Here is a 17,215-nt window from a genome sequence, read left to right on the forward strand (position 1 = left end):
CTGCTGCGACATTCAGATGGTAGGGTCAGAATTTGATGTAAAGAACATGAAAGCATGGATCCATCCTGCCTTGTCTTAACGGTTCAGGCTGGTGGTGGTGGTGTAATGGTGTGGGGGATATTTTCTTGGCACACTTTGGGCCCCTTAGTACCGACTGAGCATCGTTTAAACTCCACAGCCTACCTGAGTATTGTTGCTGACCATGTCCACCCCTTTATGACTACAGTGTACCCATCTTCTGATGACTACTTCCAGCAGGATAATGCACCATGGCACAAAGCTCAAATCATCTCAGACTGGTTTCTTGAACATGACAATGAGTTCACTTTACTCAAATGGCCTCCACAGTCACCAGATCTCAATCCAATAGAGCACCTTTGGGATGTTGTGGAACGGGAGATTCGCAGCCGACAAATCTGCAGCAACTGCATGATGCTATCATGTCAATATGGACCAAAATCTCTGAGCAATGTTTCCAACACCTTGTTGATGCCATGAAGAATTAAGGCAGTTCTGAATGCAAAAGGGGGTCCAACCCGGTGCTAGCAAGGTGTACCTAATATAGTGGCCAGTGAGTGTATAAATATATATACACTCTCCAAAAGTGCCCTCCAAAAGTATTGGAACAGTAAAGACAAAATTGCTCTGTTGGCTGTGGAGTCAAGACATTTACAAATATGATTAAAAGATGAATATGAGACAAAACTACAGAATGTCACATTTTATTATTGGGTGATTCAACACATAGATGTTTTACCAGCTAAGAAGTTCAGCACTTTTAGAGTTTCATCCCTCTATCTGATGTGAGCAACAGTTGCCTCTCAGGTCTTTCTAAGTGATCGGCTGTGTCCTGTTACATTAATTCTTCAGATACTAAAAGCAGGGAATGTGTCGTATCAGTTATATCCATTAGAGCTCTAGCAAAAACAAAGGGCATGGAGAAATCAAGAGTTTGGAAACCACCAGCAACCAACCTGAGAAAACAACAGTAGTTGATGACAGACAAATCATAAAAGCTGTGAAAATGAATCCTAAAAGACGTGTCTGTAAAATCACCAACAACTTCCAGAAAGCTGGGGTGCTGCTCTGACAATCTACTGTCCTCAGGAGACTTTGACACAGAATTACAGATGCTACACAGCAAGATGCAAACCTCTGACCAGCACCACAAATAGAAAGGCAAGATTAGAGTTTGCAAAAAAGCACAAAGGTGAGCCAGAAGAGTTTTGGAACTGTGTTTATGAACCGATGAGACAAAGATGAACCTTTATCTAAGTGACGGGAAAGCAAAAATATGGAGAGAAAAAAAGTGAAATGCAAATGATCCCAAGCATACAGCCTCATCTGTAAAGCATGGTGGAGGTGGTGTCATGGCATGGGCATGCATGGCTGCCTCTAGAACAGGCCCTCTCAACTTTACTGATGACTTAATGTATGATGACAGTAGCAGAAGGGTACAAAACCATCTTGCCTACCAATATTCAAGAAAATGCCACCAGATTCATTGGGATGTGCTTCATATTGCATCAGGACAATGACCCAAAACACCCTGCCAGTTCAGTCAAGGAATTTATAAGGGCAAAGAAATGGAAAGTCTTAGATTGCCCAAGTCAGTCTCCAGATTTAAATCTGATTGAACATGAATTTCACAGCTGGAGAGGAGAGTAAAGGCAGAAACTCCCCAAAACACACAACAATTGGAATCGGCTGCACTAAAGGCTGGAAAAAGTATTTGAAAGGATGAGACCAAGAGTCTGGTGATGTCTATGGGTCACAGACTCACTGCTGTGATTGTGTGCAAGGGATCTGCAACTAAATAATAGCTTTTAATCTTTTATATCTGCCTTATGTTCAACTGTCCCAATACTTATGCTCACATCAATGAGTGGGATGAACTCTAAAAGTGCTGTTCTTTTTATTTGGTAAAACATCTATGTGTTGAAACGGCTAATAATAAAATATGACATTCTGTAGTTTTGTCTCATATTCATCTTTTAATCATATTTGCAAATGTCTCGACTCCACAGCCACCAGAGCAATTTTTATAAATGTATCCTAGAAAAAAAAAGCATTACTGGTGTACATCTTGAGACAAAACAAAGGCACTGATATATTTTAAGATCAGTTAGCGCCAGTTTCTTTCAGTTGAAACAGCTCAGACTTACATTTTAATCTAGGATTAGGCTTAAGCCTTGTCTCTGAAACCGGGGGATAAAATTAAGGGAAATTTAAATTATTAATAAAATTGTTAAATTGCAATGCCCTCATTACAAATATATTTAAATACATGACATACGTGTTTCAATAGAAATGATATTAAAGTATATTTTAGTTTACCACCAATACATTCAGCAGTGCAATTTAACAATGATTTCAAACAGAAGTAGGCTAATTGTAAAAAAAGATGTACTACTTAAGTCGGTCAAAAATGTACTCTAAAGTAGTTTGTAATGTCTTCAGGGTCACACTTTATATTAGGTGGCCTTAACTACTATGTACTTATATAAAAAAAATAAGTACAATGTACTTATTGTGCTCATATTGTATTGCAAAACACTTCTGCTGCTATTGAGGTTGGGTCAACAGTGTAATTATAAAAATTAATTACAGATGTAATTACATATAGGTATTTGTAAATATATAAGTACAATGTAAAAACATGCATGCACACAATAAGTGCATTGTATCAAATTATTAATTCAAATGTAAGTACATAGTAGTTAAGGCCACCTAATATAATGTGGCACCGTCTTCAGAATCCCTGACAAAATACAAAGTATTATAACTGTAACATAGTGACTTAGATACTGTCACATTCAATATATTGTGCAGAGAAATATGCACATGATGAGCAATCTTGAATAATATCATCACGTTTTGCTAATTTGGCATTACATTTCTATTCAAGAAGCACCCTCGGATCAGCGCGAGCGGTGAAGGCCAGCCCAGAATGGCGCTCGCTGGCTACGCACTTCTGTCTCCTCGCTGACTTGTAGTGGTTCCCATCGGTGTGCGCGTGCGCAGAGGCGGCTGCTCCGTGACGCTCGCGACACCGGCGCCGTGCTGGAGTTTGACGTGGCACTCTCGGCACGCGATTCAAGGACGCAGATCATCATTTTCCTTCAGGCGAGTCTCTATTATATTGTTATGCACTACCTTATTAAAAAAAGACAACCTTATTTTGACCTTCTCCTCTAAGCGTTATTATTCATAGGCTACTGTATATTTGTAAGTTTGGCTTGTACAGTATATGCCAGTTTCCGTCTCCGGTAGAAAATATTTGGTAACTTTGTATCGCCGACAGCTGGTCCACGCGCATTATCATCAGTGCATCGATCGTGCTGAAGTCTCTCAACATGGACTTTATTCAGTAAAGTGAAACATTACAGGTCTGTAGCGGTGTTTGACGTGGCAGTTCAGGGCAGTGGCGACTGTACCATAGCATCTCTGTTATAGCAGCACTGCTCTGAATATCAATGATAGAAATCAAATATTATCTTTCCTTGAGAATTACTGAATGCATACTGACATGATGCCTCAATCATTTTAGAGAAAGAGCAGCCCAGTGTTCATTTGTATTTAATAGACTTGAGGGCATTGCTATTTATTTATTTATTTATTTATTTATTTATTATTTATTTAGCTTCGAGTTGTTGTCAAGCTCTGCTGTGTTAAATATGCAGTTATAAGAAGTTTATTGTAACTAGGCATACTTTAGGCCTATAATTAATTGTAAAAATGTTAGTTTAATGCAGAAAATGTAAAGTGCTACAGTAAAAACCTATTAATTGATCAGCTGCAATGGTAAAGCAATATTATATATTAGAAACCCATAATTTTATTGATTTATTATAACACAGTAAAGTATGAATCACTGTTTAGTTTATGGGAAATTCCCCACGCGAACATCATTCTTGTTTTTGTTGTTCTTTTTAAACAGGCCTAATGATTTATTTTCATTTTTACAACACTGTTTTGTTGTTTTAGGGCATTTTTGTTTAGTGGGGATATTAAAACCATTTTACAGAGTTTAATAGCTCAAATAGGTTGGTAAATAAACATTACACGATTAAATGGCAGTAAGAAACTTTAAATTATACAGACACCATAAAGATGCCCATTTCAGTACATTGCCATTACCTTATTATTTATGGTGAAGTTATACAATTAATGAATTTAACGGCTGAATACAATAGTCAAAGCTTTATATTCACATTTTGTATGTACATATGTATTCTTGGTCGATTGTGTTATCATAAACTCCTCTTATCTCGGTCTAGTGACAAAGTTCCTGATCACACATGCTTAGGGTTGAGGTAATCATATCAGGTAAAGTCTAAACTGTAGAAAAAGTTTCATTATCTCATCATATTACAACAAACTGCTTCTGGGGTTCATTCACTCTACTACAGGGGTTGCCCAACCATGTTCCAGGCAATCGACTGTCCTGCAAAGTTTAGCTCCAACTCTAATCAAGCGTCACATTGCACACATATAAATTAGTTCTAATTCACCCACTTTCTTCTATTTCAGGTCACCCTTTTTTTCCCAGACTGGAATGAAAGAGGTATAACATTAGCATGAGTCAGCAAGGTTATGTTGCCACCCCTCCATACTCCCAGGCCCAGGCTGGAATGGGGGGATACTCTGCAGGTTTTGGGAACCCCCCACCTCAGTCACATTATGGTGTGTATGGATCTCCACCACAGGGCTACTCCGCCCCTCCAGCAGGTAAAGTGAATCTTTATTGAGTTCTGTTCTAAAACTGGCAAGTTTCATCTTGTCCCTATGATATAGGAGTCTCAGCACCGCCTCAGCTTAAATAGATAAACAGGGTCAACCCATTATGAAACTGCTTTTCATTATAGTGTCAGCTGTCCCTGCATACTCTGTATTTTATATGCTGAAATTCATTTTATCACAGTTTAATCTTCTCACATGCTTATGTACATGTATAAAGGAATGTTGTTTTTTTCTAGGCATGCTCAAGCCTCCTGCATCCTCTTCTTCTGGGATGCCTCCACCACTAGTATCCAGTCAGTATGGTGCTAACATTCAGCAAAATGGGGCCCATCCCCACAGGTGAATACTGGTTCAATGTGATGAAACATTTTTGAAATTGCCATTTTTTTTTAATAATGTGTTTTTTTTTGCTCCCATCAGTTTCCCTCCTCCTGTTGCTTCAGCTCCTTCCATGTCTCCTTATAGACAGCCTCCTCAAAGTGCTTTTCATAGTATGGCACAAGCTCCGCCTCCAACTCAACAGCTGACCAATCAAATGAGTGCCATGAACATTGGAGGATATGGTAAGTTAGATGCCATTTTATATTGATTTTGAAGTGAATTGACTTTCAGAGGGCCCGTTTTATACCCATGCACCGTTATCTTTAGGCCAAAGGCCCATGCAGATACCGCAGTCTCATTCCAGCTCAGCAGCACCACAACAGTTTCAAACATCACCACCAGCAGCAATGGGACATCCACCAGGACAGCAGCCGCCCTCGCTTGGATCTCCTCCACCAATGACCACGATGGGTTCTGTGACAGCTCCATCAATGGGAATGTCTGGCCCACCTGGACCAGGTGTCCATCAACCACCGCTGGGACCCCAAGGCTATCCACAGCAACCAGGTAAAAACTAGGAAATTTTGCACCAGTGATTAAGAAATAGTTCAGGAGCTTATATTTGTGAACCAGTCATTAGGGTACATTTTTTTAAACTGAGATTTATACATCTGAAAGCTGAATAAATAAGCTTTCCTTTGATGTATAGTTTGTTAGGATAGGACAATATTAGGCTGAGATTCAACTATTTGAAAATCTGAAATTGGAATTTGAAAATCAAAATAGCAGTCGTGGCCTAATGGATAGAGAGTTGGACTTGTGACCCAAAGGTCGTGGGTTCGAGTCTCGGGTCTGGCAGGGATTGCTCACTACTGTGGATGGGTTAAACGCAGAGCACAAATTCTGAGTATGGGTTGCCATACTTGGCCACACACCACTTCCCTATCCCTTAATCAAAAATTAAGATTTGATATATTTTCATCAGGAAATTTTCAAAAAATCTTCATTGAACATGATCTTTACTTAATATCCTAATGATTTATGGCATTGGTCTCAAACTCAGTTCCTGGAGGGCCGCAGCTCTGCACAGTTTAGATCTAACCAGCTCCAAATCACACCTGCTTGGAAGTTTCTAGTGATCCTGAAGAGCTCGATTAGCTGGATCAGGTGTGTTTGATTAGGGTTGAAGCTAAACTGTGCAGAGCTGTGGCCCTCCAGACCAGTGATTTTTGGCATTAAAGAGAAATTGATAATCTTGACCCATACAATGTATTGTTGGCTATTGCTAAAAATATACCTGTGCTACTTATGACTGGTTTTGTGCTCCAGGGTCACATTTAAGGGTGAAGTGTGTCATTTTTGACAACCTTTTACACTTCCAAAAGTTTGGAATTATTAAAGGGGTCATAAACTGCCTCTGTTTTTTATTTTGTACTGTTCTCTGAGGTCTACTTATAATGTTATAATTTTTTCTTACATCAGAAAGCATCATAATTTAGAAGTAATGGGTTATTTTCTGTCCTGTTTTTGACCCCCCTCATCAGAGCGCTCTGTTTGAAGAGGCTCATCAGATTGTAGACTCGGAAGTAAATGCCCACAGCTATGATTGGCTTGTGTATGTTTGACTGTCTACATCCTTCACAAATGAACGCTGCTGTGATTTAGGTTAAAAACGCATAAATACTCAGTACATATCAAACGATCTGTTTAACAGACAAAGCAATAGTGACCATGTAATAAAAACAGTTACTCACACTTGTGTTGTGACATTACTGTCAGATCAAATATAGTCAGCAAAGCATCGTCTTTAATTCCGCATCGAATTGTGCCTTGTTTGTAAAAGAATCGTAAAATGAAGTGAATAAAGGACTGAGTTCTTACTGACGAGGTCTGAATCTTCATTAAAATAAAGTTAATCTACTCTTTCTTAACGTTGGGATCAGAAGGAAGGCAATGCAAATACAGTTTTTTTTTTTTTTTTTTTTTTTTTCTTCTTCACAGCTTGGCACTGCAGAGTGTCCTGTTGTCTTCGGAGCCATCTTTATAGCTTGGTTTCTGGGCACGTTCGCCTTTCTCGTAAACGCTACATGCCTAAATCTGTGGGCGGGGCTAAACAGTCACTGATGTAGAAGCAGGTGTTGATCGTCTTCTGCGGAGGCAGTGTTAATCCACACTATTACGTCATAGAGTAGAACAATCCAAAAGCTGTTGTTTTGGCAGACTGCCTTCAATATAAGCTGTTTTTAGACTAACAAAGTTTTGAGTTCTGTAACTTACAAGATGTTTTTATAGTACAATAGCTATGTTTCCATCCACCTATTTTTATGCGCATTTTGGAATATTGCATAAAAAAAAACGCTGTCTGGAAACGCCAAGATGCACATAAATTCTAAAAATGCTCATAAACTTATGCGCACATTTGTGTAGGATAAACTTTTTATCCGATAAGAAAAAATGTGCATATACTATGATGGAAACACATTTACCGAATAAATTCCTCCAAGCGCATTGAAAAAGTCATGTGACATTGCGCTATGAGACTTGACTAGCAGTGGACCGATCTCGTCCACAGCATCTACAGTATATGTTGTTTTGGTCCTTCTGAAATGCCTGAGCAAAGTCTGTGGTCAAAGTATTTCTGTATAATTACTCTTACACGACTGCGTTTCCAAACAGCTGGCGTCCACCTCCGGAAGCAGTGACTGCATTTATTATGTTTCTTCTGCTCGCTCTGAGACGACAGATATTTATCATATATGAACATTATTATATTCATTGACTTCTCCTAGTTTTCTTTGTGATATTTAATGCCACTTTATCAGGAAGTGACGATTTTGTTCTCTGTGACTCGTTGGATGGAAACGGTGCTTTATTCGCAAATGTTTTATGTGATATTTCAGCTTTGTGCATAAGTTTAATTTGAATCTTTGGATGGAAACGTAGCTTATGACCTCTTATGTGTTAAGGTTTCTCAGGTCATTTTATTTTTTCAAATAAGTCTCTTATGCTCACCAAGACTGCATTTATTCGATCAAAAAATACAGTAAAAACAGCAATATTTTGAAATATTATTACAGTTTAAAATAACTTTTTTATTTTAATATATTTTAAAATGTAATTTATTCCTATATGATCCAAAGCTGAATTTTCAGCATCATTACTCCAGTCTTCAGCGTCACATGATTCTTCAGAAATCATTCTAATTGGCTGAAATGCTGCTCAAGAAACATTTCTGATTATCAGTGTTGAAAACAGTTGTGCTGTGTGATATTTCTGTGGAAAATGTGCCATATATATTTTTTTAAAGTTTTTTGATGAAAAAGAACAGCATTCATTTGAAATGGAAATCCATTTTTCTTTTATGCCAAAAATCATTAGGATATTAAGTAAAGATCATGTTCAATGTAAATTTCCTACTGTAAATATATCAAAACGTAATTTTTGATTAGTAATATGCATTGCTAAGAACTTTTTCTCAATATTTAGATTTTTTTTTTTTGCACCCTCAGATTCCAGATTTTCAAATAGTTGTATCTCGGCCAAATATTGTCCGATCCTAGCTAACCATACATCAGTGGAAAGCTTATTTATTGATTTTTTTTAAAAATGACCCTGACTGGTTTTGTGGTCCAGGGTCACATATTAGAGTGATTTCTTAAGGATCATGTGACACTGAAGACTGGAGTATTGATGCTGAAAATTCAGCATTGCATCACATAAATAAAATACAGTTAAAAATGTATTAAGATAGAAAATAGTTATTTTAAACTGTAATATATCGGAATAATATATATATAGTTTTTTTAATCAAATAAATGTAGCCTTGGTGAGCATAAGAGACTTCTTTCAAAAATATAGAAACATCTGAATTATTCCAAACTTTTGACTGGTAGTGTATATGTTAATCCTAAATCCTTGTAAAAAAAAACTACCTTCATGAGACTTTTTTTTTTTTTTTTTTTTTGTTCAGACTTTACTGTTTTATGAGAGAGGCCTCTTTTACGAGCAACATTAGTTCAACCAGTTGTGTGAGTTTGGTTTGGGACTATCGGTCTAAATGAAAATGTGAGTTGTGTTAACAGAATCTGTCTTCATTTTTTCACTTGCATTTGTGGTGCAGAAATTACACACCTCACCTCTACTCAGTATTTTTAGAGGCAAATGTTGACTAGCTTAACTCTTTTTGTTTCTGATCTGAAGGGAACCCAATGTCAGGCCCGTATGGTGCGCAAATGGCAGGACCACAGATAGCAGGGCCACAATCAGGCGCTTTCCCAGGAGGCTTTCCTGGAGGTCCGGCACAAATGGCAGGCCCCCCTCAAAAGAAGCTGGACCCGGACTCCATTCCAAGCACGGTAATAAAAAACGCTACTTTATAGTGTAAAAGTATTTAAATTTGTGCACATTTCAAGGTACACTGACTTGTCTGTTGCAGACGCAAGTGATTGAGGATGACCAGGCTAAGAGAGGAGGCCAGGTGTATGTCACAAACATCAGAGGTCAGGTGCCTCCACTGGTCACCACAGATTTCACAGTACAGGATCAAGGCAAGCATGGGAACTGTCTTTGCACTTCACTCCTAACATTAGCATAAAGGTGCTTTTGTTTATATATAGTAAACGTTTGTCTTGTGCTATTTTAAGGGAATGCAAGCCCAAGGTTCATGCGGTGCACAACATATTCCTTCCCCTGCACGGCTGACCTTGCAAAGCAGTGCAAAGTGCCTCTGGCAGCCATTATCAAACCCTTCGCCACCGTGCCCAAAAATGAGGTATGCAGCATTTCTCAGCACTCTGATTTTCTTCAGTTTTGAGTTTAAATACTAGATTTATTTTTACATTTATTATTTTAGCAGACATGATTTACAAATGAAGAATGCTACGTGACTCTTTCTGAGGAATATTTAGTATGTTTTATATGTGATTAAAATGTACAAAACCATGTCTTGGGGAAGTACATAATGTTTAGTGCTATACAGTACATACCTGTATATTCCCTTGTTAAAAATAAGTACATTTAGCATGCTTTTAGAAAGAGTAATTATTACAAAAATCATATATTTTAAAATAATATACTTAAGTGCAAACTGTAAGTAATGTTTTCAGACACTTAATTGCATATTAATTGCAATTAAATGAAAATGTACTATACAGTAGTTTATATTAAATGCAATAAGTTGAATTAGCTGAGTGCTTTTCTTGACCCACTTAAGTGTGTAATGTAAGACATGTAATTTAAAATAAAATACTATGGTTAAAATTATAATCAAGTACTTTACATGTGCTTTAGTATGTTAGTCATCACATCAAAATAAGTGTACCTCTTTAAAGCATGACAAAAGATGATTAAAACCTAATGATTTTATAATGTAACACTTTTAACGTGACATTATTACAATGGTCACTTTAAAAAAGTAATTAAGTGTTTTAAGATACATGGTCATGAATTTGTACTCTCTTTGAGTTCACTTAAGTGGCCTTTCATTTTTATTATAGGCTACTTGCATTATCTGAAAGTAAAGTTTTTAAAAACATACTTTTAAGATTTGAAGTGCACATTCAATACAATTAAGTGTGCTTCTTTTCATAAGTCTTAACAGCATAGAAATCAAAATTCACTTCTGACCATATGATTTTCCTTCTGTGATACTCAAAAGGAAATTATAGGAAGGTTTTGGTAACACTTTATTCAAAGTAATCCTGTGTCCTTGTTACACGTTACATGCACTTACTATTATAATAATAACAAATTATATGTAATTCCATAATTCCATAACCCTAACCATATAGTAAGTACATGTAGTTAATTAATATTACGTAAAAACATAATTACACTGTAACAAGGACACCTTAAAAATAAAGTGTAGCCAGGGGCTATCTACCTCCAAAAAATGACCGGAAAAACACAATAAAAGTACCATTACATTTTTTTCCCCATGTGACTTGTGCGCTGTATTCCCAATCTTTTGAAGTCATACCGTAATTTATTTTCTCTGCCGAAACACTCGTGTAATATTTATATATTTATACAGAGATTTGAGAGCTGTAGCTGATGTGCTTTTTGTTCTTTTTGGAGCTTGATAGCTCTGGTCATTATACGCAAAAGAGCAGCGTGCGCATTCTGCTGAACTTCTCTTTTTGTGTTTATTAAAATTAAATTAATGAATTAAATTTAAAATCAGACAGGTTTGGAACAACATGAGCCTGAATGAATGAACTTTTCTTTGTTGTCGTCCATGGTGTTATCTTTGGAAATTCCTGCCTTTGGAATATAGTCAAACTCTAATTCACGGGTGTCCCCTCAGTTTATTGTGTCAGTAGTTTAATAATGGTTTTGGTGCCTTCAAGACTTGTTTAACTCTGGAGTCTCTCATTGCTTTACCCTTCAATCCCCATCATGCTTCAGAGCCTTTTTAGGAAATGTTAGTATTCTCATGAGAGGCTAATTAGTCTAGATTCAGTCTCCAAGGAGCATGGCAGAGGAATAGTTTATTGTGCTCTCAAATAAAGGAGGGAATTAGTCCACATTTTACAGACAGTTTTGATTTTGAACTATGTGATTCCACATTGCAGCATCTATGAGCCAAAGTTAATAAGTTCATTTTATTGCCTCCTTTTACCTTAATAAAAGCTCATCGGGTAACACTTTAGATTAAGGAACACTATTCACTAGTTGCTTATTAGCATGCATATTACTAGCATATTGGGTATTTATTAGTAGGCTAATTATAAAGCACATATTAATGCCTTATCATGACCATATTCTAGATCCCTTAAGCCTACCTTATACCTAAACATGCCTATTACAACAGTTATCTTACTATAAATAAGCAGCAAATTAGGAGTTTATTGAGGGAAACTCTTAGTTAACTCTTAGTTTTCCCTAATCTGAAGTGCTACCGATTATCGTCTCTGATAGCTCAGATGTTGCAGTGGCACCTTATTAATGTGAATTCCACCAAAGAGCAAAAACTCAGTCCTTGAAATGTGTTTGCTATGTATCCAAAAAAAGCATTACATGCCGAAATATGTGTTATAAGTGGATGGAAGCAAGCGCAAAATCCTCCTTTTTTCATTTTTGGACTTTAGTTTAGAAGCTGACTGAAAACTTTTCATGTAATTGAAACTTAATGATCTCAGGTTAACCTTTTTTTTCATTTTAATATCTATGTACTTTATATAGTATCTTTGTAAACAAGTTGAACTGCACAGTAACCACAGAGCTACAGATCAGATTTGTTTGCCTTCGGTTAATGAAGATAACAATGAACTTTTTTTCCATCTGAAATGTTAAATGTGACTTATTTATTTATTTACAGTTGTATGCACTACCATTCAAAATTGTGGAGTCTGTAATATTATTATTATTATTAGTCTCTTGCGCTCACCAAGGCTGCATTTATTTGATCGAAAATGCAGTGAATATATTTTAAAATATTGTGAAATATTATTACAATTTAAAATATCTGCATTCTATTCTAATATATTTAAAAATGTAATTTATTCCTGTGATGCAAAGCAAAATTTTCAACATCATTACTCTGGTTTTCAGTGTCACGTGAACGTTCAGAAATCATTATAATATGCAGATTGTTTTGCTCAAGAAACATTTGAGATTATCAGTGTTGAAAACAGTTGTGCTGCTTCATATTTTTGTTGAAACCATGATAAAATTATTTCAGAATACTTTGAATCAGAAGTTCAAAACAGCATTTAATTGCAATATAAATTTTTGGATCATAAATCCTCTACTATTGCTTTTGATCAATTGAATGCATCCTTACTGAATACAAGTATAAATTAAAGCAAAAAAACTTTTGAAGGGTGGTGTATGTGCAACTATATGTTAGCATATAAAAACCTCATGGTATATGTTACAGTAAAGAGGTCTAATTTTTCATCTCTATAGACTCCTCTGTATATTGTAAATCATGGTGAGACTGGACCAATCCGCTGCAACCGCTGTAAGGCCTACATGTGTCCTTACATGCAGTTTATCGATGGAGGACGACGCTACCAGTGTGGCTTCTGCAGCTGCGTTAATGAAGGTTGGTACTGTACCATTGAGACTGCTGAGACCTTAATTCTTACGCTGTGTTTCCTGTCAACATATGGTAGGGACTGTTTGTCTGTGCAGTCGTAGCTAAAAAAAAGTGTTTCTAAAAATGGGTTTTCACTACCTTTCCAGTTCCAGTGCAGTATTTCCAGCATTTGGACCATACGGGGAGAAGAATGGATCTGTATGAGAGACCAGAACTGTCTTTGGGCTCATACGAGTTCATCGCCACACTGGATTACTGCAAGGTAACAGAGAACTTGTATGAAAATAAGGATGCAAACTTTTTATACAAGTGTACATTGGTCACAGTCAGATTTTACTGGATTAGTAAGGTTTATTATTAATAGGTTATATTTGATTTATCTAAATAAAGTCCTTCGCTAACAAAATTTCCCTCTTGAAATGTAATGGTAAGAGAGAGTGTGAATTATTAGAGACTATTTGCTTTGTCCGAGCGGGTCAGCTTGCCCTAGGAAGCAGCTGAGAAAGGTTTCTTTCTTGGCAGTCACATTGCATATTTTATTCAGGCATATACAATTAAATCTTGACAATAAACATATGATATGTTTAAAATGAGGAACACAATTTATGCTCCGAGTACAACAAAAATGACCATTTATTTGATTATACAAAGGCACATTTAACTTTTTATAAAGGCCAATTTTATGCTGTTCTGCAAGCAGGTCAATTTGTTTCTAAAATGCAAAGAATGTATATTTTGCAATATTAATGAAACATTTTATACTTAATACTAATACTTTTGTAATTAAGTCAAAAGTTTGCATAAAAATGCATTTTGTTTTGCATTAACACTGCCCTGAAAAAGCTATTTCACAAAACAAAATAATGACAAATTTACCAAAATGACCCATTTCAAAAGTTTACATATGAATTTGCCATTACCTGGATGATCTACAACTTTGAGTTGTGATAGTTGTTCATGGGTCCCTCGTTTGTTCTGAGTAGTTAAACTGCCTGTTGTGCTTTATAAAAGTCCTCCAGGTAATGCACATTCTTTGGTTTTCCAGCATCTTTTGCATATTTGACCTCTTTCCATAAGTGGATATGTCGTTTTGAGTGTGAGGGAGTAATTTAGCTATTAATAAAATGGCAAATATTCGCTGATGCTCAAGAAGGCAATATATTATTGATGGAATAGTTCACCCAAAAATTAAAATCCACTAATCCTCAGGCCATCCAAGATGTAGATGAGTTTGTTTCTTCATGAGAAATGTAGCATTACATCACGTGCTCACCAATGGATCCTCTGCAGTGAATGGGTGCCAGCAGAATGAGAGTCCAAACAGCTGATAAAAACATTACAGTAATCCACACCACTCCAGTCCATCAGTTAACACCTTGTGAAGTGAAAAGCTGCATCTTTGTAAAAAAAAAAAGAAAAAAAAGAAAGCAACATCATCTGTTGTTGAGACGTTTTTAACTACAAACCATAACTTCTGGCTGAAGTATGTGTCCTCTACCCATAATATTGCTCTCTCTTAAAAAACAAAACAAAAAGTCTTGGCTGAATCAGCAGAGAAATATGTACAGATCAAGGATTGTTGTCAAGGACAGTCCAAAACGTCTCTAAACAAGTGTGTGGGTGGATTTTGACAACAAGGGATAGACCTTTTTCACTAGAAGGAAGCGTTATGGATTATGGACTCTGGATTTTGGCCAGAAGTTAAAAATGTCTTAATGATGGATTTGTTTCTTACAAACATGCAGCTTTCCACTTCACATGATGTTAAATGATGTACTGGAGTGGTGTGGATTATTGTGATGTTTTTATCGGCTGTTTGGAATCTCCTTCTGACGGCACCCATTCACTGCAGAGGATCCTCTGGTGAGCAAGTGATGCAATTCTACATTTCTCCAAATCTGTTCAGATGAAGAAACAAACTCGATGACCTGAGGGTGAGTAAATTTTCAACAAATTTTTGGGTGAACTATTTCTTTAAAAGCCAAAACTTGAGAAACTTGAAATGCATTGTGTATTACATTCTCACGGATCAGGGTGAAAAGTAGACTTTAATCTCAAATTAACTTAATTTCAACTCAGTTATCAGACTAAAGAGATTTATGACACATTTTTGGCCCCAGTCTGTGCCTGGGTTCCTCATCTCAGCCTGACACCATAATCTTCTATCTGGACTCCTGTTTCTCATATTTGAGGATTAGCTCATGCAGTGCTTAATAAAATCATCATAGCTGATCCATACTGCATACTGTTCTCTGGGAGTCAAAACAAGGAGTCTTTACCGTGATCCTTCTGCCCACAGTGTTGTGCTTTGAAAGACTGTTCATCTTGGCATTTCTATATATAAAAAGATAATAAAAAAAAGCTTTCTCATGCATATGATATGCTTTCACATGATTGCAATCTCACAAGATACAGTATGTGTACGAAGTCTGTAAAGAACAAGCAAAAACAGCCCACTTTGAAGTTCATGAACTACCGTAATTCATTCTGTGATGTTCTTTTTTGTCTTTAAGAATAATAAGCCTCCTAATCCTCCTGCCTACATCTTCATGATCGATGTCTCCTACAACAACATAAAAAGTGGACTTGTCAAACTAATATGCGAGGAACTGAAGACACTGCTTGACCGACTTCCAAAGTAAGTTGAGAGATAATGTTTGCTGTCTATATTTAAAGAAAATGAGGGGGAGAAATGTGATAAATCACCATTGTTCTTTATGATAACTCTTATATTCGAACATTTTGTTTCTTTTTTGCTCTTGGATTTTGAATGTGGATAAGTAAATTTTTTTTTTTTTACTATTCAACATCAAGATTGCAGTTTAAATTGTGTGTTTAGGGAAAATATTGTAGATGTCATCTGCTGTTTTTTTTACCACCAGTGTTATTGTTAACTGAAACTATAGCTATTAAAAAAAATGTTGTTCATTGAAAATACATTTAAATATTACATAAAAATAAATAAATAATTAAAACCAATGAAAATTATATTGGGAACAAAACTGAAGCACTGAAATTAAACTGGAAACGGGAAATAAATAAAACCAAAAATTGAAACTGATATAAAATAAATTCAACCTAAATGTTTAACTTAATATTTTCTTGAAAAACAAAATCTAATAAAAATGACTAAAGTACATGTAAATGTAAGTATAAAAATAAAAGCTAATTAAAAATATTAATAAAAAATAAGATAAATATTAAATATGATTAAATTATTATAATACATTAATATATTTATAATATTGCATGAATATAATAATAAATGCTAAAATAATACTAAATAACACTGTTCACAATTTGTTCACAAATAATTTTATACATATTATATAATTAGTTTTAATTATAATTTTTGATCTAATTTATATTTTTAAATGATTCTTAATAAATAAATTATATGAAAATATATATTAAAAAATTACATTTTAAAACATTTCAGCAAATTTTGAACATCTGACCTGTCAGCAGTCCATGTGCATGTTGACTCTGTACTGGCCAGTGGACTGAAATTTAGCAGAGGGAATAGATCATTCTGTTAGTATTTTAATGGACAGCTAAGACTGTAAAGATCTGGGTTTGGCTGCAGATATATTTAGGATTGCTTTCATCCCCCATCCCACACACTGACGCCCGGCTCCAGGTGTTTGGTTGGGAGGATCTGTGCAGTAAAGTTGAAGCCTTGGGCAGAAGCCACCCCTCCATATTCTGTCCGCACCTCTCAGGTTGAACACATGTTCATCTCAGCTACTATCAGCCTGGAATGTGAACGAATCCAGCTGAAATAGAGCCCCAATCTCCTGCCAAATATGGTAACGGGAGAACAAGCGAGAAAAAAAAAAAACTAAGGGAAGAAACAATTCCAATATCTCATCATTTGAAAATGTCTGCCTGAAGGAAGTCAGGAGGTTCAGCGGCTCTAGTTCTGCAGCATTTCCAAGTATTTCAATGTTTGGTGGTACACATGGCTTCAATTATACCGTTTCTTTGGGTGACGGCCAGCTGAGAGGTGAGCTTTTGATTCACCTCTGAGGAACTTCTATACCCTACTGTATTTCAGACTTTTTTCACCCTGCTAAACTCCTTACCTCTCCTCTTATTTGTTTGGGATCT

The 17,215-nt window shown here is 36.0% G+C and overlaps 1 protein-coding gene across 1 annotated transcript in view; it reads left to right on the forward strand.

Moving 5' to 3' along the window:
• The first annotated feature begins 2,942 nt into the window (after window positions 1-2,942).
• LOC306881937 (protein transport protein Sec24D-like) overlaps window positions 2,943-17,215 on the forward strand; it is a 30,543-nt gene continuing 16,270 nt past the window's right edge. The window contains exons 1-11 of the mRNA XM_079436319.1: window positions 2,943-3,126; window positions 4,534-4,731; window positions 4,980-5,082; window positions 5,164-5,306; window positions 5,392-5,631; window positions 9,265-9,419; window positions 9,500-9,611; window positions 9,708-9,835; window positions 12,973-13,111; window positions 13,252-13,367; window positions 15,619-15,743. Coding sequence (XP_079292445.1) covers window positions 4,581-4,731; window positions 4,980-5,082; window positions 5,164-5,306; window positions 5,392-5,631; window positions 9,265-9,419; window positions 9,500-9,611; window positions 9,708-9,835; window positions 12,973-13,111; window positions 13,252-13,367; window positions 15,619-15,743 — 1,412 coding nt within the window. The 5' untranslated portion in view covers window positions 2,943-3,126; window positions 4,534-4,580. The remainder of the gene's footprint in view (window positions 3,127-4,533; window positions 4,732-4,979; window positions 5,083-5,163; window positions 5,307-5,391; window positions 5,632-9,264; window positions 9,420-9,499; window positions 9,612-9,707; window positions 9,836-12,972; window positions 13,112-13,251; window positions 13,368-15,618; window positions 15,744-17,215) is intronic.

This window comes from Barbus barbus, assembly GCF_936440315.1.
Source record: "Barbus barbus genome assembly, chromosome: 2".
Classification (NCBI taxonomy): Eukaryota; Metazoa; Chordata; class Actinopteri; order Cypriniformes; family Cyprinidae; genus Barbus; species Barbus barbus.